Source organism: Neophocaena asiaeorientalis, unplaced genomic scaffold, assembly GCF_003031525.2.
Source record: "Neophocaena asiaeorientalis asiaeorientalis breed wild unplaced genomic scaffold, Neophocaena_asiaeorientalis_V1.1 scaffold584, whole genome shotgun sequence".
Classification (NCBI taxonomy): domain Eukaryota; kingdom Metazoa; phylum Chordata; class Mammalia; order Artiodactyla; family Phocoenidae; genus Neophocaena; species Neophocaena asiaeorientalis.
In genome coordinates this window covers 1,140,650-1,160,428 of record NW_020173778.1, presented here as the reverse complement: position 1 = coordinate 1,160,428, position 19,779 = coordinate 1,140,650, and the positions used below count along the sequence as shown (strand labels likewise).

Genomic DNA, 19,779 nt, shown 5'->3' with positions numbered 1-19,779 from the left:
TTTAATCTAAAGTGATATTTTAAATACTGTTTTTAAATCTACTAGGAACTCTAGATTTAGTAGTGCTATAAATTATTTAAGGGTTTGTCTTCTTATGAAATGGTGGTTTAGTGCTCTAAATGGGTTTTATACTGCATGTAAAATCAGACTTTGCAGCTCAGTTTTAAAGTGATGCCAGTATGTCGTTGGTGTTCGTGCTTTGCAGACATGTAGCTTAGATAATAGAAATTTAATAGTTTCATAAAAAGATGATTGAGCTCTAGTGTTCAAATCTGTTGAGATTTGGCTCAAGAAAAAGTTCAGAAAATACTTATAGGAAAAATTTAAAATGTGAAGTCACTGTCTTTATTAACTTATTCACAGTTCTTTAGGAAGATTAAAAAGAGAAGGCGAGAACTACTGTTTTCAGGTAGTGAATGTTGTTTGTTCTGCCGGCCAGTTTCCAGGAAAAAAACAATTTTCTCTTTGAACAAAGATATGGATACAACATATGTTAGGTCTTAGATTGTATTTAGTCAGTCAAGCAAAAAAAAAAAGAAAAAGTTTTGAGTATCCATGTTACATTTTAAAATTAAATTTTAAAATATTTCTAGACCTACCTCATTAATGGTAGCATGTGAATTGTTTACTGACCCCCTACTCAGGAGAACTCCTAGGAGCACTCCCTGTTTCCTCTCTACCCTTAAATACTTGGCGACTATGGAGCTCTTAAAACTGGAAGTAAGGGGTTAGGTACATGAACACTTGTTCCTGACCTGGCTTGTGATCTATTTTTGTTTTAAAGGAAATTTCCTGAAATGAAGGGTTTCATTTGTACAGGTTTCAGAAGAACACATTATTTTCTAACGGCTGACTGTGTCTCTGGGAATCCAAATGAATCCCAACTAAAATGGGTAGCTCGTGTGGCAGGGACTTCATGTTCTGTTGTCCAGATCTCTTGTCTCACTTTGAGGTGGTTTTGACTCTTTTAGATGTTCAGTAGAGGGTTTGGAAACGAAAACTATTTGTCAGTAGAATGTGCTAGGAACTGGCTGTGTCTGCATTTTAAAACCTTTTTGTCTTCCTGATAGTTGTCCAGTCCACAGAGAACTCGCTTCCTCTGAGTATGTGTTCCATGTTCCTGTTGGCTCCTGCTATGTTTGTGTTAATTCCAAAAGTGCTCACTTTATGTACCTTTTTAGAAGAGAAAAACAGTAGCAACCTCTTGAACCTTTATTTTGCCATTGGTTAGATATCAGAAGAATTTTATATCTTAAGTTGTGAGGTTAAAATTCAGTTTAAAATAATTGCAGGGTGTGAATTTTGAAAAGGGAAGAATTTTGTGACATGCTTGTAATGAAAACAGTTTTATACTTAAATTTTTTTTTTTTTTTGCGGTACGCGGACCTCTCACTGTTGCGGCCTCTCTCGTTGCGGAGCACAGGCTTCAAACGCGCAGGCTCAGCGGCCATGGCTCACGGGCCCAGCCGCTCCACAGCATGTGGGATCTTCCCGGACCGGGGCACGAACCCGTGTCCCCTGCATCGGCAGGCGGACTCTCAACCACTGCGCCACCAGGGAAGCCTTTTAAATAATTTTAATAAAATTTTAATTATAAATATTAAACAATAAAATTTTATGTAATTTAAAATTATTTTCTCGAACGACTTCCCTCCATTTTGAAAAGAAAGTGATTATAGGGGAATTCCCTGGCGGTCCAGTTGTTTGGACTCCACACTTCCACTGCAGGGGGCACGGGTTTGAACCCTGGTTGGGGAACAGAGATCCTGCAAGCCATGTGGCATGGCCAAAAAAAATTAAAAAAAAAAAGAAAGTGATTACAGCCTGTAAGTTCATGCATACAAAGCAGCACATTACTAACATGCGTTACTAAAGCTGTGGCATTATTAGTGTACAGAGCATAAAAAAATAATTTGGTTGGATTTATAATATAGATACCACTCTTTCATGTTCAAACTAGTTCTCTTGGATTTGCTCACAAACTGTTTGTAATCTGTTTTTTAACTTAGGGTGTGGTTGGAAAGAAATAGACACGATGTATAGAAAGAAACATTTGTTGGTTCTCAGTTCTTACTCTGAACAGAGTCTCTTCAGAGGGAGCAGATTCACATACCTGAGTGTACACTCCAGTGTCGTGGCGTTCTACGGAAGGGGGGATTCCAGGGTGGAGGCAAGGCGGAGACGCACCCTGCCATGTGCTGGGAGCATTACAGTGGGCGGTGTGCACTGCTGCTATTCATTAGTATTTGTGAGCTGACTCTAGTGATGATGGCTTAGGAAACCAGCTAAAAATGCCCTGTTGCAATCCAACAGAGATGAAAAGATTTAGTCTGTTGGATGCGCTCCTCTGACCCTCCAAGATTGTTGACAGCTATTAGTGGTAAATGGGAGGTGGGGGAGAGTAGTCAACACCCATCACAAAAAAGGCATCTCATCCTTACAAAATAATATACGCTTCAGAGATGGCAAAGAATGTTTTACGTAGAGTTGTTTGTATCAGTGAAATTCTTCTCTTCCCTGGAGTTCCTGTGTCATTTATTCCCAGACTGTGATTCTGGTTTTCAAAGTTCTAAGGGGTCTCAAGTGGTGGAAGTGGAGGTTTTCAATTTATTCACAGTGATGGAGTTTGAGAAAGTTGGTTGAACATCGTTCACTTGTTATTAATAGAAATGTTTAGATGTAACTGAAATGTTGAATATCTTTACTTTTGTCTAGGACACAGAAAGATCACACACTGACCAGAAACCCTGGGAACTGTAAATGTTTAATAAAATCATGAAAGTAAACTAAGAACAAGTTAATGTGGCAAAATGTTTCATAACTTAGTTTTATGGGAAAAACAGTAAAGGTTTTTCTTTTAATTTTCTTTTAAAATTTGTTTTCTTATTTGGAGGAGAATAGTATTGGGACCTGAGTTGGAATCCCAGTTCCAACACTTATCAATTAACTGTGCGACCTTGGAAAAAATAACCTGATTTCTCTGGCTTCAATTCTCTCATCTGTGAAATGGGAAATAAAAATAGTACCTGTCTCAGAATTGTACTGAGGATTCTATTAATAAATGTAGAGTGCTTAGGACAGTTCCTGGCATGTAGCAAGCACACTGTAACTATTATTTATTGAGTATTTATTTGTGTGGTAAGCATGTTGGAACACAGTACAACAGGGATTTGGGGCACGTTATTAACGTCTCCTGAGCCTTAATTTCCTCATCTGTAAAAGGAGGATAGCAATAGCCTCTTCTATTTTCATAGGTAGGATTGCATGAAAATTAAATGAATTAATTCACGTGAAGCCCTTAGAACATTGCTGGTATTGTTGTTAGCATCCAGTAAATGTGAGCCCCGCAGTTTACATACTTTAAGTCATTTGTCACAGCAGCCCCGTAACTACACACACACGCACACACACACACACACGCGCACACACACACACACACACACACTTTTTGGTGGCAGTGTTGTTAAACAGCTGAGACGGAGACAAGGTGAGAAATGTTAGATAACCTGCTCAAGGTTGCACTGTTAGAATCTGAACTCAGGTCTTAAGTACAAAAATCAGAAATAACTGACCTATAGACCTGTGTTGCATTCTTGTAGCTCTTTTTGGTTTTGAAAATGTTGTGTGTCTAATGTTTTGTGATTAATGCAGATATTTAATTTCAAGTGTGTTTTGTGAAACTACCATGCTCTTTCTCACAAAAGCCCTAATGAATGCCTGACTTTTTGTGTAATTTAATTTAGCATTTGTTCCTAGTGTGGAGGACTTAAATTCTTTATTTTACAAAAATGTGTGTTCCTCAAGGTACCTTTCAGAGCTTTACATGTCCAAGAAGCTAATTGAACATATAGGGAGTGTGTGCAGTTCCCTTAATGCACATCATACTGTTCTGGGAAAAGCTGATTCTGAATTTTTGTTTTCTGGTTGATGGAGTAATAGCCTTTGTAAAAAATGCTGAAACTACCAGTTGCCGTGTAATGCCCATGGGTGAAAAACGCTTGGAGGGGAATATACAGCAATGACAATAATAGCCATATATAGGGTGATGGGTTTTTCTCCTTTCCACATTCTCTTTATTGCTGTTTTATAATTTAAAATAAATGTATTAAAAATAATTCCTGGAGTTAGAAGGTACAGAATGGACTACCTTAAGCTATTTCTCTCGCTAGATTTAAAAGAGTCTTTACAAGGTTGTATGGTATTTACATCTACAAAGAGAAAATTGAGGCAGCCAGTGGAAGCTGTCTCTCTTCTTCATCATTATTCTTTGATGCCCTCATGTCGTGTTTACCGTTAGTAAATACAATAAATAGCGTCTGCTATGGGTACCTACTGCAGGCTTAATTGCAGAAGGCGGTCTGGAAGGTTTATGAAGTGCCCTGTGCTGTGCGGAGTTTGTGCTTAACACACACTTTCTACTTTCCCATGAGTACTGGGATGCTCAAAGGACAAAGGGCCTCCAGAGACCTAGCTGAACGTGGTGTGGTAGTAAGCAGTGCTTCTTTATTTATGTCTTTTAATTTTATTCTTTTTTCCTTCATGTTTACTCTTCTTATTCATTCTTGGGTTTTTCATGAAAAAGATCAGAGGCCTTGAATTTACTGGTAGGAGGCGCTTGATTTTGGTACATGATTTAGCCAGTGCTCTTCCATCTCTGAGGGAACAGAATATCAGAAAAATGTAGTAGAATAATTCTTTCTAGATTCTCAGAACCCATACGGACTGCTTGAGTGGTAGCACTCAGGCTTTCGTGAGATCGTCTAGCGTTGAGACACATATCTGACTTTGCTTTTTTCCACTACTGAAGATATTAATGAAAGTCCGAATGTAAGTTGAAGTTTCTTCCCAAACATTTTCTTTCTAAAAGTAGTAGGTATTGTCCTTAAACACCTGGTTCTTCCATTAATATTCATTTTGAATTACTTTTTCTGTTGTTATGCCTTTTTTAAAATGGGTTTTATTTTTTAGAGCAGTTTCAGGTTCACAGCAGAACTTGAGTGGAAAGTATAGAGAATGAACTCCCATGGCTCCCCTCCCTGCCACACACAGCTTATCCTGCTACCAGTATCCCTCACCAGAGTGGTACCTTTGTTATAATTGAAGAACCTACATTGACACATTGTTATCATCCATGGTTCATAGTTTACATTAGCATTGAACCTTCTATGGGTTTTGACAAATGTGTAATGACATTTATACACCATTGTAGTATCATAGAGAATAGTTGCACTGTCCTAGAAAATCCCCTGTGTTCTTCCTATTCGTCCCTTCTCCCCTCCCCTGTAACCCTGGGCAACCACTGATGTTTTTACTGTCTCCATAGTTTTGCCTTTTCAGAATGTCACATAGTTGAAATCATACAATATGTAGCCTTTTCAAACGGGCTTCTTTTACTTAGTAGTCTGCATTTAAGTTTTCTCCATGTCTTTTCATGGCTTGATAGCTCATTTCTTCTTAGTGCTGAATAATTAATATTCCATTGTCTGGATGTACCACAGTTTATCCATTCATCTACTAAAGGACTTCTTGGTTGTTTTCAAGTTTTGGCAATTATGAGTAAGGCTGCTATAAACATCTGTGTGCAGGTGGATGTAAGTTTTCACCTCATTTGGATAAATACCAAGGGGCATGATGGCTGGATTATTTGGTGAGAGTATGTTTAGCTTTGTGAGAAATCACCAGATTGTCTTCTAAAGCAGCTGTACCATTTTGCATTCACACCACCAGTGAATGAGAGTTCCTGTTGCTCCGCATCCTTGTCAGCATTCGATGTGGTCAGTGTTTTGGATTTTGGTCATTCTAATAAGTATATTCTAATAGTGGTATCTCATTGTTGTTTTAAATTGCATTTCCTTGATGATATATGATGTAGAGTATCGTTTCATATACTTATTTGTCATCTGTATATCTTTTTTGTGAGTTGTCTGTTCAGGTCTCTGTCCCATTTTCTAATAGGATTCTTTTCTTACTGTTGAGTTTTAAGAGTTCTTTGTATATTTTGGGTAACAGTCCTTTTTCAGATATGCCTTTTCCAGATATTTTGTCTCAGTCTGTGGCTTGTCTTCTCATTCTCTTGAGAATTAATTTATTTTGCATAAGAAATTATTGCTTGGATACATATGGAAAACCCTTAATCAGTGCCAGTTTTGTATGCTTATAGAGATTACTTGATTGATTTGACTGGAAAGTTTTAAAGTAATTAAACACATTTGGTAGGATTTCCCAGGTGGTCCAGTGGTTAAGACTCTGCCCTTCATATGTATAGCTGCTTCACTTTGTTATAAAGCAGAAACTAACACACCATTGTAAAGCAATTATACTCCAATAAAGATGTCAAAAAAAAGAAGAAAAAAAAAAGACTCTGCTCTTCCACTGCAGGGGGCGCCGCTTTGATTCCTGGTCCGGGAACTAAGATCCTGCATGCTGTGCAGTGTGGGCAAAAAAGAAAAAAAAAAGGAAAACCCCAAAAAACACATTTACTAATTATTCCTAGGTATATGACAAGTGTGAATAGGCCTTGTAAAGATCACTGGATGAGCAGTGTATAAGAGCAGTATATAAGTTTGTGGTAATTACAGACAGATACTTGTGGGACAAATGAGATAGAGCACTGTCCCAATGTGATATAAATGAATACTAGGAAGCTTGGTTAAAATTTCCGGACTACATTTTGTAAGACATCAGAGAGTACTGTTTCTCAAACTGCAGTGGTGGGAGTAGAGCTGACGTGCTCTGGAATACTGTGTTACATGACTAAGAAGGTGGCTTTAGTGACAGTGGTGGCAAAGATGCACGTGGAAGCTGGAATGAAATGGTTTTATAATATGTTACAGAAAATAATGATTATGTTTAGAGTGCTTTTTTTGTTTATTTCTTTGTTTCCAAATTATTTTTATCATTACCCCTTACTTGAGGTTACCTCTTCTTTGCCGTTGCATGATCTTGACTTATATGGCATATTCCAGGAATTTCTGTCTCACTAGATAGTGGGAGATTATGATTAATGAAGTCTTGCGTGTGGGATGTTACCTGCTTGCAAGTAGACCAGCTGTCACTAGGAAAATTGATTGGGAGGTACAGCATTAAATCCCTGTCTTACACTTCGTTTTTTAAGTCTCATTTTGAAATGTTAATTTTCTTCATTAAGATACCCTTTGGGGAAAGCTAAATTGTTGAATCAAACATTTAACTGTACTTTTGTGGATGTATAGGATATTGTACCTGTGGATGCCTCTTATGAAGTGAAAGAACTGTATGTGCCAGAAAATAAACTTCATTTGGCAAAAACAGATGCAGAAACATTACCAGCATTGAAAATTAATAAAGTGAGTGCTTTGTTCCTTTTCCTACTGAGTGATTTAACCTTATGTATAGTGGTTAGTCTATAGAATTTGTGATTTTATTTTTGTGTTTGAGGGTGTGGGTGATAGTGGTAGTTGTGTATATCACAATTCCCGAGGGATGGGAAATATGTTTCATTTGTAAAACCATATTTCCAAATTACCATGGCTTTGATTTCATTTTAGTCATAACATTTATTATGAAATATCAAAGAACAAAGATTATGTAATATTTTTAGGCTTATCAGAAGGAATGGGTTCTAAAAGGTTAAAAACCTTTAATAATTAAATAATTAAAATGAACATTTTTTTCCCTTTAAACATGTTTTCCAATCCCTTGTCAAAACCCTGACTTTCCCTTTCTTATATCGTGAAGAATAATTCTGTTGTGTATGTTAGCTCTAATAATAGCATTAGGTGTTTTTCCCAATAAAAAACTTAGTTAAACTAGATATGACAATGGTGACTATAATTTATCACTTTCAAATCTTAGAGAATTTTAAATTGTGTCATTCAGATATACTTTAAAAATGGAGAGATTTAGGAATAAGAACGTGGACCGGGACTAGAATTTCCCAGCCTTTCTTTTAATATAGTTTAAATCCCGGACACCCAGGGAGGTGCCAAATGTGCAAGTAAGGAGAAAGAAAAATAACCCCCCAAGCCTTCTGAGGTCGGAGGAAGACTCTTCAAAGACTTACATTCCTGATAGGAGTACGTTATCTAGGTGATTTGTGTGATTGGGTTTCTGACCAGAGGCTAAGACATGCTGCAGGGGAGCAGAGAGAGGGAGAGTTGGAGAGCAGAGACACTCAAAGCTGACTTTGCAAAGGCACAATAGATTTTGTCACTGACAGACTGTGCATCAAATGAACGAACACACACACACACACACATACACACACACACACACACACACACACAGGGCAGGGAGGAGGGAAGGGGAGAGAGAGAGAGAACGAAACTGAGAATGAATGCATATGAATCCAGGTCAGTTAGACTCAATAACCCAGAAAAACAGCTGCCTTTTCTGAATGTGATCTTTTTTTTCAATATGGTAGTTTGTTCTTTGCACAGCAGTATGCAAAGTAATTAATTAAAAAAATTAGGTTACATCATATAATGTATGCTAGGCTGCCATAACAAATACCATACCCTGGATGGCTTAAACAACAGAAATTAATTTTCCCATAGTTCAGTAAGTTAGAAAGTCCAAGATCCAGGAGCTGGCTGATTTGTTTCCTGGCGAGGCTCCCTTGCTGACTTGCTGTCAGACGCCTTCTCACCTTATCCTCACAGGGTGTCTGTGGGAGCTCTGGTGTCTCTTTCTCTTATGAGGGCACCAGACCTATTGGGTTGGGACCCACCCTTTAGACCTCATTTATTCTTTATCACCTCTTCAGGGCCCTATCTTCAAATACATTCACATTGGGGGTTAGTTAGGGCTTCAACATATTTTCAGGGGGACATAAACATTCAGTCCATAATAGATACCATCTAGAATTAGATTCCAATAGAGAAGAGTAGTGGCCATTGTCAAAGGTTTAGGAAAAATTAGTAAGAGGAGAACTTGAAAGTGAAACAATTTGGTGCACGAATATAATTTTTTCCTGTGAATTGAAGGAGGGGAATGCTTTATTTGATTTTTCAGTGGAACATGCCAACCTAATACTTTGGGTATACATGGTAAGTCACATCATAATGCACACCTCTTGGCCAGGTGCTTTATCTTTTCTCATATGAGAATCAGTGGTCCGTGTATGTATGTATGTATGTATATATATATATATATTTATATATATACACACACACACACACACACACACACACACACACAGTTAAAAAATGAGCATATCCAACTTGCGTTAGTTCATCAATTCTTTAATATTCTGATGGGATCTACTAGAAATCTTAAAGTTCAAGAAATAATATAGTGTTTGTAAAATGAAGGGTATTCTGTCATTGGTGAGGGATTTTTTTTTGGTAAATATTTTATCTAAAGTTTGTTTTAGTTCAGGACGGTGGTTGTCAGAGTGTAGTTTCCAGACCATCATTGTTAGCATTTTCTGGGCACCTGTTAAAAATACAAATCCTTGTGCCACAGCAAACTAGCTAAATCAGAAACTGGGGGGTGGAGCAGTCTTCATTTAACAAGCCTTCCAGAGGTTTCTTAATACATATTAAAGTTTGAGGACCACTGGTTTAGGAGATGCTCTTCTTATGGGAAGCCTAATGTTATTCAGATTTATTAAGAAAAATACATACTTTCCTAGTGACCTTATTGTTTATTAGATTTGTAAAATCTATAAACATTCTTGAGAAGTTCGTTTCCATTGCTTTCAAAATTAAACTCCAAAAAGCCATTAATGCTTTTGTTCATAAGTACATGAAATAAAGCATTTTTCTTTACTATCTCGTTTACTAGGTGGATATGCAGTGGGTGCAGGTGTTGGCAGAAGGTTGGGCAACCCCGCTGAATGGCTTTATGAGAGAGAGGGAGTACTTGCAGTGTCTTCATTTCGATTGTCTTCTGGATGGTAAGACATTGTAAAATACTCAAGTACGTGGAGTATGGAAAAGAAAGCACACAGTTGCAGGGATTCGTCACTATTTATAGAGAGCACTGGTAACATCTTAACGGAGATAGCACTTAAAGGCTAAATTATATCAGTACTGAATATTTTAAATGTATCATGAGATCTTTCCATTTTTAGTTTTCTTGATCGTGACTTATTGCAGGGGGAGAAGGACAATCTGTGGATTAAGGCTGAAAATGGATTTAAAAAACAAATACAGTTTCCCTATGCCATATCTACCTGATCACGGTAAAAAGCCTCTCCCCAGGAAGTGTACATACTTACTAATTGTGCTGTGCTGAAGCCCATGCTTGCCTAAGCCGGGTGCTCTAACAAGGAATCAGGGAGTCCCAAGTTAAGGAGTCCTGAAATAGGTGGTTAAAAGGATGGTTCTTCCTACTCTTTTAAAACACTAAAAAAAAAAAATTTGCCAAAGAAATTGATATTTAGGGTATTGTAATTACATTCCAGCTACCTTAAACTTTGTATATTGTTGGTAAGATTAATGTACTACAATAAAGAAAATATTGCTAAATGTTAAAGAACTATGCCATATGATCCAGCAGTTCCACTTCTGGGTATTTATGTGAAGAAAACAAAAACACTAACTAGAGAAGATATATGTTCACATATGTTCATTGCAACATTATTTACAATTGCCAAGATATGGAAGCAACCTAAGTGCCCATAAATAGGAGAATGGATAAAGAAGATGTGGTGTATATATATATACATATATACACACACACACACACACACACACACACACACACACACACACACACACACACAATGGAATACTATGCAGCCATAAAAAACAATGAACTTTTGCCATTTGCTGCAACATGGATGGACCTGAAGGGTATTATGCTAAGTGGAATAAGTCAAACAGAGAAAGATAGATACCATATGCTTTCACTTATATGTGGAATTTAAAAAACAAAACAAAAGAACAAATGAAACAAAAACAGACTTGTAGATACAGGGAACAAACTGGTGGTTGCCCGAAGGGGGTGGGGGTAGGCTAAATAGGTGAAGGGGATTAAGAGGTGTATAAACTTCCAGTTATAAAATAAATAAGTCACAGGTATATAATATACAGCATAAGGAATAATATGGTAATAATTTTGTATGGTGACAGATGGTTACTAGACTTATCATGGTGATCATTTCTTAATATGTTTAAATGTTGAATCACTATGCTGTGGAACGAATCACTACGCATCTGAAACGAACATAATAGTGTACGTCCACGATAATACTTAACTTTTAAAAAAAAGTCATAGAACCCTGCAAAGTTGCGACCACGTTCTTCTGTGTTATAACTTCTTTTGACTGGGGAGTAAAATAGATACTAGAAAATGTAATTCCTACTCATTGTTCTCAAGAACCTTTAACATAGGAATTAAATTTTACTTCTTGATTTTCTTCCTTGGAAATAATGGTAAAGTCTTTGTGGACTGCCTCCTTAGTTATGACTTAGTCTTGGGTGTGGTGTAAATCTACCTATTAATTTTCCATTTTGAACTCCACCTTACGGTGGTAATTTTAAAACAACCAAACTGTTAACATTGATTTTGTTGACGTCTTTTGCCCAAAGAAGGCATGCCATGATTTCCCAAAAAGTGTGGTTTCTCTTTGATAACGTAAATAATATCCACATATGAATCTGAGAGTGTATTTTATTTTTCTAACTTGCGCATGACGAATAGGAAAGAAAAAAACACTTTCAGCGCTTGAAAGGTTGGGAACTGAGAATGTGCTTTTGGTCTCATATTTTGGTCTCATACTGGCAACATATTTTGGTTTAAATGGAGCCACTGATTATTTACTACCTTTGTTTCCTGACCAGTGATAGCTGGCATCAGTTCCATTCTGATTAAAAAACAAAAAACTTTTTGAGTGTTTTCATCTTCCTCTCTCAAGGATATCCAGGTATACCAAGTATACTCAAATTACTTAACCAACTTGCCGCTCAAAATGTAGTTGTCAGCAGTATCAGTTATAATATTTTTCCTGTAAAGGCCCTGAAGCATAATTCTTTGTCTTACTCATATATTTTTGGTGATGTTAGGCTTAACCCGCTGATTCTTCCTTATTCAACAGTTGCCTAAACTTCTGCGATTCTTCCCCCTAAAGACAGTTTCATGGGGGTTGTGAGGAGTATTGCTGCACACAGTGTTGATGTTCTTAATTTTTGCTGTTTTGTTTTGTTTTCAACTCTGGGTTTGTTGCTTGTTCTCTCCCTGCTTTTCTGTGCCAGGTACCAGTGGAACACTGTCACTGGAGCAATAAATCTTTTATTATTTGAAGTGTCTACTGAAGTGTGAAAGGTAGATGTCAGGCCCGCTGAGTAATGCAAGCTGTGTGCTTTATGTTCTTTTGTGCCCTGCAGGGGGTGTCATTAACTTGTCAGTACCGATAGTTCTGACAGCTACTCAGGAAGATAAAGAGAGGCTGGATGGCTGCACAGCTTTTGCTCTGATGTACGAGGGCCGCCGCGTGGCTATTCTTCGCAATCCAGAGTTTTTTGAGCACAGGAAGGAGGAGCGCTGTGCCAGGCAGTGGGGAACAACATGCAAGAACCACCCCTACATCAAGGTCCTAAGTAAACCTTGCCGCATTTTGTCTTGATTTGCCAATAATGTTTGTGCTGAAATGTGAGGCATTACCTGTGTATCAACTATGCCATTGGAACTGTTAATATTTTGCAGAATCGTGGCTGGAACTTAGTGTGAACTTTTAAAGAAACTAAGCGAAGGAGTTCCCTGGCAGTCCAGTAGTTAGACTCAGCGCTTTCACTGCCAGGGCCCTGATTGGACCCCTGGTCGGGGAACTAAGATCCTGCAAGCTGCACGGTGCAGCCAAAAAAAAAAAGAAAAGAAAAGAAACTAAGTGAAATTTTAGTAGCTTTACCTAGAAACTTTATATAGCAGCTGTTTAGATCATGGAAGTGTGTTAAATTTCATTTCATTGTCTTATGTAGGACAAAAAAGTGATAAACTTAAAAAACAGGTAAATATATTGTTTTATAAAATAAGGAGGTTGAACTAATGGTGTCAGACATTCCTTCAGCATTAAAATTCTACAGTTATTAATAACAAATAACATAGTTTACAAACCATGCTTATGTAAATTTTTTGAACCACATAGCAGACCTATAGGATGGGTGGCATTTCCATCTTACACATGGAGGAATTGAGACTTTATGGGGGATATATGTTCTTGGCCAAAGTTAGGCAGCTTATGGTTGGGATGAGGGTCTGATTTGAATCCAGGACCTTGGGCTTTAAAGCCATCTTCCATAATCCTTAGCAGAAAGTCATTATTGGCTTATGTAGAGCTTCACGTACTCTGTAATCCCTACCACTAGAGAGTACTTTTTGTATGAATTCATTGGAGGAGACATTTTTTAATCACTGAACATATGTGAATGCTGTTTATATTGTGTGCCATTTTTATTTAGAGCCGTCTGTAAGACTTCTTAGGTTAGTTAGTACTTGGTGTGCAGCCTTGAGGAACCAGTAGGATTTGGATAGGAGGGAGCTGTAAGAAACGGCTTCCCAGGTTTCTGCGGTAGGGGGAGCAAAGACTCGGTGCGTTTGAGAGAGAGTTGGTGGTTCGAGTGGGAGAGAGGACCTTGGGCTTCAGTTTCTACTCCAAGGTGTTAAAATTTTGTTAAGTCATAATAGCAATTTACATGTATTTATGCTTTTCAGCCACGTTTCTGCTTTTCAGTCCTTACAGTGACCCTTAGAAGTAGACAAGGTTATTTTCTTTATTCTGAGGAGTCTTAGAGTGGGTTCAACTTGCCCAGAGCTGCAGAGGTACCTGTGAGGTGTCAGGATTAGAGTCTGTCTTAGGTCTTCTGTGTTCTTTCCCCTATGCTGCTCTGCCTTCCTAGGAACAGAGAGGTGGCAGGCAGGTTTGACAGGGTCACAAACGACGTGGTGATTTAGGAAGCCAGCCGGGTGGTCCAGAGCAGGGTGTCCCTCTTCCAGCCCCATGCCCCCCGGTACCGGCCATGCCCTCCCGGTCTCCTGTCTGGAGTCCAGCTTCCTGTCATACCCATTGAAATCCATTCTCCTTAGTGCAGCCAGAGTGAGTCTTTTAAAAATACAGATCTGAACATATCACTGCCCCCTTCAAAACTCTCCAGTGGCTGCTCATTGTAATCGGAATAAAACCTGTGAGGCCGTGTGGGATCCGGCCCTGGCCTTCTTCCACCATCTCTTCCACTACTGCTGCCCCTCTCCTTGCTTTGGCCTTTCTGACCTTCTAGCCACATTAGCTTTCTTTCTGTTCCTCAAAGACAGAAACATGTTTCTGCGCCAGGACTTTGCACTTGGTGTCCCTCTGCATGAACTACTTTATCTCCGTGACGAGTTCCTTTTCATCATCTCAGGTTAAATGTCACCTTCCTCAGAGAGGCATTTACTAACTCCTTTCTCTTAAATGCCATTCACTCTACTCCCTGGACACTGTGTTCCAGTGCCCTGTTTGTTTTCTCTGCGACGTTTATTTATCACTAGCTGATAGTTCTCTGGTTTCTCCTCTGTCTCGCCCACTAAAATATAAGCTCCGTTGGAGTAAGATCTTTCTCTCTCGTTTTCTGCTGTATTTCCCAGTGCCTAGCACAGGCCCAGACACATACCAGTGCTCAGTGAATATTTGTTGAATGAGTGGTTTGGTGGATGGGTAGAGACCTACTAGTGAGGGAGACCAGGCAGGAAGTGACTACACAGTTGAGGTGCATTGTTAGCAGGTAAGTTGAAGCCGTGGGGGAAGAGCTTGAGCTGCATTGCAAAAATGGATGGGTCCTAGAGGGTATATCTTCTCCTCTCAGATGCAGAGAAAGGACACGAGTGGAGCCGAAAGAAATTTGAGATGGTGTGGAGATTGGAAGGCATGAATTTGTGTTCAGCTCCATCATCAATACTTTAATTGCTCAAAAGTTTAGGATTGGAGAACACAAGAGGGCGGGGTGACCCAGGCTCACACACTTTTCTGTTAATCAACATACAACAGCAATGAAAAGAATGTTTTGGTTGCTTAAAAAAGTCGTAATTATTCATTTTGATTTTGTTTGCGTTTCGTATGCAAATATAATAGCTGCGTCACAAATCCTTTGCAAAATTATAAAATATATTCTAATTCTGCAGCATCTCTAATGCCAGTTCAGTTGATAAACCAAACAGATTTACCATTGACCTTAAGATGAGAGTAGTTTACAGGTATATTTAGCTTGTATGAGAGAAATGTTCTTACTTATTTTGATATTGGTTCCTGTTAAAAAAAAATGATCTCCTTTCTCTTGCCATTAGATGGTTATGGAACAAGGAGATTGGCTGATTGGAGGAGATCTTCAAGTCTTGGACCGAATTTATTGGAATGATGGTCTTGATCAGTACCGTCTTACTCCTACTGAGCTAAAGCAGAAGTTTAAAGATATGAATGCAGGTAAGACATGGACCTAATTATCTAACATGGGATTACTTGGAGTTTCTCCTTGATGGGGAGGTTCTTGAAGATTTTTTCCAATGCTTGCTAAAATGTAAGACAGAATGAGGAGTAAAGATAAATTTAGTTAGCAATGGAATATGTAAGGAAAGGTAGTCAATCTGAATCAACCTGTGTAGTTCACTCATATCAATGTGCCTTATATCCCAGAATGTCTTATTGGAGTGGAATGTACCACTGCAGAAAATAATAGAACAACAGTATCACATTTGCTATTCATTCAGCAAGTGTTTGTTTTGCATCTTTATGTGCCAGAGTACCAAGTGCTGAGGATTCATAAATAAATAAGACAGGAGTTTCTGGTGTAGAAGAGAGAGACTGTCAACAAGTAACAGAAAAAGTTGTTGAAGAGTAGGTTAATAATGATTTCAGATTTCTGGATTAGGAGGAAATGGAGCAGTAAATACAGAGAGTTTGTAGAAACTGTTCTTTATAACACTGTCTTAGAAAGTGCCCCAGGACAGGGATTTTTATATTAGACATCTGTGATTAGCAGATCTTTTACACAGAAGTAGGTAAATGATGTGTTTACACGGGTGCACCCACACTTGCAAATTCCGGGTGCCTGCCACAGCATTCGCTGTAGATTTTAGGAGGCTGTTTTTTAAGGTCTGAAGAATTTGAAGCCTCCTACAATCATGCTGCTAGTGAATTCTCACCCACTACAGAAATGGTTAAACACTAAGCATTGGTGCTGCTTTTAAAAATATCTTCTGTGTACAAATTGAGGAGATGTGGCTGAGAAAAGTCAGGTGGATATGGATGCCTTTTAAGGAACTACCTGGCCACCCAGCCGTATTTATTAAGCAGAAGCCCGCCTTCCCAAGTGACTCCAGAATGTGGGCAAGAGCTCCCATTTCATCAGTTGTGTTTAGGTCCTGTGACCTCTCAGATCCTTGGTAGTCATTCAGAGTCCTGTGTGCACAGTGCCCCCTACTTTACCACTTAGAAGTTACGTGGCTGTGGGGAAAGGGGTTTCCTCTCTACCGCTCAGTTCCCTAGTTGTACACACGAGGACAGTGATGGTACCTGACACATAGGTTTTTATTTTTAAAAAGTGAAATGAGCCCAGATGCTTAGGCACTGTAACAGTACCTGGCACACAGCAAGAGGTTAAGGTGTCATTATTTCTGTTACGTGAGTTGGAAGCTAGTTTTACCAGTAAGTAAAGGGTATACAAGTAAAGGGAAGAGAAAGAGTATCTGTTTTTTCTTAAGCTGTGTCGTAATTAGCTGTTACTTGAAATGATGTGAAAGGGATCAAGAACTGGAGGCCCGAGATGGACACACACTCTTCAGAGCTCCACAGTCCCCACCAGCCTGCCTCGTTCATGCACGTTTTTTGCTTGGCCCCCTTACGGTATTTGATAATGTGGTGCCCCATTCCTCCTTCCGAATTTTATTCCTCTCCTCTGAATTTGAAGCACATATTTGGCTTAAACTACTTGTGCGGGCATTTCTCCGAATATTACACTCGGCGCTTGCTTATACAGCAGCTTGTTTTCTTCTTTCTTGCTAACACGTTTTGGGCCCAGTCATAGAGGACTGTATCATGAACTGTATCATGACTGCTATAAGTCAGTGATGGTGTCGCTTTCTCTTTTGTCACGGTGTGACTTAAAGGTCCGTGTGTAAGTCAGTTTTGACCCGTGAGATGTAAGCAGGTGGGGCTTCTGGGAAAGGTTTTCCTTCCTGAAAAGAAACGGGCTGAGGACAAAAAGTTATCCTTTCCCATCCTTCCTCTTCCTCCTGCTTTGGATGCTGTCATGTAAGGGTACAGTGTTTGGAGCTCTGGTAGCCATTTTGTACCCTGAGAATCCATAAGAATCTTATACTGTTTGAGTTTCTGATCCAGCCCTTGGGTCCTCTGTATCCAGATTTGTTATTCAAAGACCTAATGCATGTTTGAGTTGTATAAGACACTTCTAGTTGGGTCTTTGTTTATTTCCATCCAGAAGCATCTGATAGTTTAATATGTGTAGACTTCTCTCTTTTTTTCTGGTGAACAGGACATGTTTCACTGAGGACTTGCCGAGACCGCCTTGCTTACTTTAATTTGTTTTCAAAATAATTTATATCTGGAATTCGTGTTACTAAATAAATTTTTAGCACTGTTGAGGGGTCTTATCAAGAAATTATCATTCATAATCCAAGACTTTGTATTACGTCTGTTTTACATTCTTCCTTGTGTACCAAACATTTAAAATCATTTAGAGGATTTGTTGCATAATGAGTGATTGCAACTTTGTTTAAAGTAGCTGAGAGCTGGTTATTAGCCTTAAATCCGGCAAAAAAGATGATGGAGTGTTATTTTGTTTACTTTTCCATTTTAGACTAAGGCAAATAAGCAACAGACTGAGGAGGTCCCTTTATAGTTCTTATTCAACTCTTTCTGGAAGCCAATAACAAGTCATCTACTCTTGTGTACAAATCATAGTTCAAGGGAGAGGAAACAGGGAATATTTTTTTTCTTTTACTTAGGGTTTCTTTTCTTACCTCTCCCTCCTTCTCCTTCCCTCGTCTTAGGGAATATTGGGTAATCTTTGATTACCCTGTGTGGGTTGTTGTCCTGTGCACATTGATATCAGTTTTGCTGTTTCTAGACCATTCTGTAGCTGGAAGGATTGAGAGGTCTTTAATACCCACGTCAGTGATTGCAAGGTGACACGGTTCCTGATGGCAAGTTCTTTGAACCACCGATGATTGACCACTGTCCTGGAAAGAAAGACTGAATTTCACTTAAGCCAAGTAAGAGCCAGTTAGCGTTTATTACACACAGAGTACTGGTGTCCTGCTGGGTTACAAAGGGAAACGCTGACATCATTTCTCTCAAGCTAGTATGTGGTAGCACGGTGTTGAGTAAATCTGAGAAAGCTTTGTCGAGTTGTTGTTCAGCTCTTGTTCAGCTACCGTATTGATTTGGGGAAAATCAGAAATGCCTGTACTTAGAGCTTTGGGGTAAAGTGGCAGATAATAGAGCTTGCGTAGGACTGCAAGAGAAGATTTATTAATTACTGCTGTATGCAGGCCAGTTTTCAGAGAAGTTGAACGGAAGACAGCAGGCGGATGTTGTAATTCTGGGTCTAGTGGTTGGGATGCAGGCCGGGGCTCTGCCTGTGGGCTGGGCAGCGAAGCGCAGGTCTGAGAAATCTGGGGGAAGGAGTTAGCAGCGCTCCCCTGCTGACCAGCTCATTCGTTGCCCACAGCTGCCCTGCTGGGGCGCTGCAGTTGTCCCCGGACCCCTCGCTGAGAAAGTGCAGCACAGGGGTCCAGCCCAGGTGTTTGTACTGTGCCACATCAGGGTTCCGTGGCCGTGGCGCTAGATTAGGCAGCCTGTGTCCTGCACGTATTCTGGGGGTCAGGGCCCAGCCTCCTCCCACCACCAGAAAACACTCTCGGTTGCCGTTCCTTCCCCTGTCAGAAATCAGCGCATCCTGAGAAGAACCTTCTTCACTGTCTTCTTCCCCTTCCGTCTGCTGGAGGGAAAGGGATCAGACCGTACTTGTTAACATGGTGTGTTGGCTCCTGGACTGGATGGTGTCAAATCCGGAGGAGAGGGAGAGAAACTGTAGTCCGGGGCTCTTCCTTTACTTAGACATGAGGTATAGGAGAAGGTGCAGGTTTCAGCAGCTGGACCTGCTTTTGGCTTGAGATGTGAGGGTGGTAAGTGAAGGTGAAGGAATTGAGGGGTGGGGTGGTAATGAGCAGCGTCTATTGAAACATTGTTAGTAATAAGTCTCTGTAACTGATGAGTCGGAAGCTCAGGACTTAGGGATGCAGCTAACAGAAGCCATCTGTATGCGCCTGGTAATTGAATCCAGGCGAAGTGGGGTAAGTTTCCTGAATGAGTACGTAAAGAAAGAATTTCCTAGGACCCAGCAATGAACTCTGTGGCTCTGAGAGGACTACAGGATGTCAGAAACAGGTGACTAGACCAAAATGGGCCAGGCAGAATATAAAACGTCATACACATTTGATCACATCTGTGTAAAAACGTGTGCATAAGGAGAAAAACTAGGAGACTACGCAAAACCCCAAAAACAGTTATATTAAGATAGTGCATTTGGGGTGGTTTTTCCCCTCCAAGTTTTCTTCAGTGTTTCATGGTTTTTACTAAAGAAAAAGCATAAAGAGGCAGATGAAATAGAAAAGCTTGGTGCCATGGTTAACAGGCCTTGAGGCTATGAAGACAGTGGCATAGCCTTTATCTTTTTTTTTTTTTTTTTTTTCCCCTCCAAGTTTTCTTCAGTGTTTCATGGTTTTTACTAAAGAAAAAGCATAAAGAGGCAGATGAAATAGAAAAGCTTGGTGCCATGGTTAACAGGCCTTGAGGCAAGACAGTGG

General features: G+C 39.4%; 1 protein-coding gene across 1 annotated transcript in view; it reads left to right on the top strand.

The window, feature by feature from the left end:
* The first annotated feature begins 699 nt into the window (after positions 1 to 699).
* Positions 700 to 19,779, top strand: part of LOC112404053 (bifunctional 3'-phosphoadenosine 5'-phosphosulfate synthase 1) — a 59,882-nt gene continuing 40,802 nt past the window's right edge. Inside the window, exons 1-5 of the mRNA XM_024751862.1 lie at positions 700 to 720; positions 7,212 to 7,325; positions 9,766 to 9,877; positions 12,312 to 12,517; positions 15,241 to 15,376. Of these exons, the coding sequence (XP_024607630.1) occupies positions 700 to 720; positions 7,212 to 7,325; positions 9,766 to 9,877; positions 12,312 to 12,517; positions 15,241 to 15,376 (589 nt within the window). The remainder of the gene's footprint in view (positions 721 to 7,211; positions 7,326 to 9,765; positions 9,878 to 12,311; positions 12,518 to 15,240; positions 15,377 to 19,779) is intronic.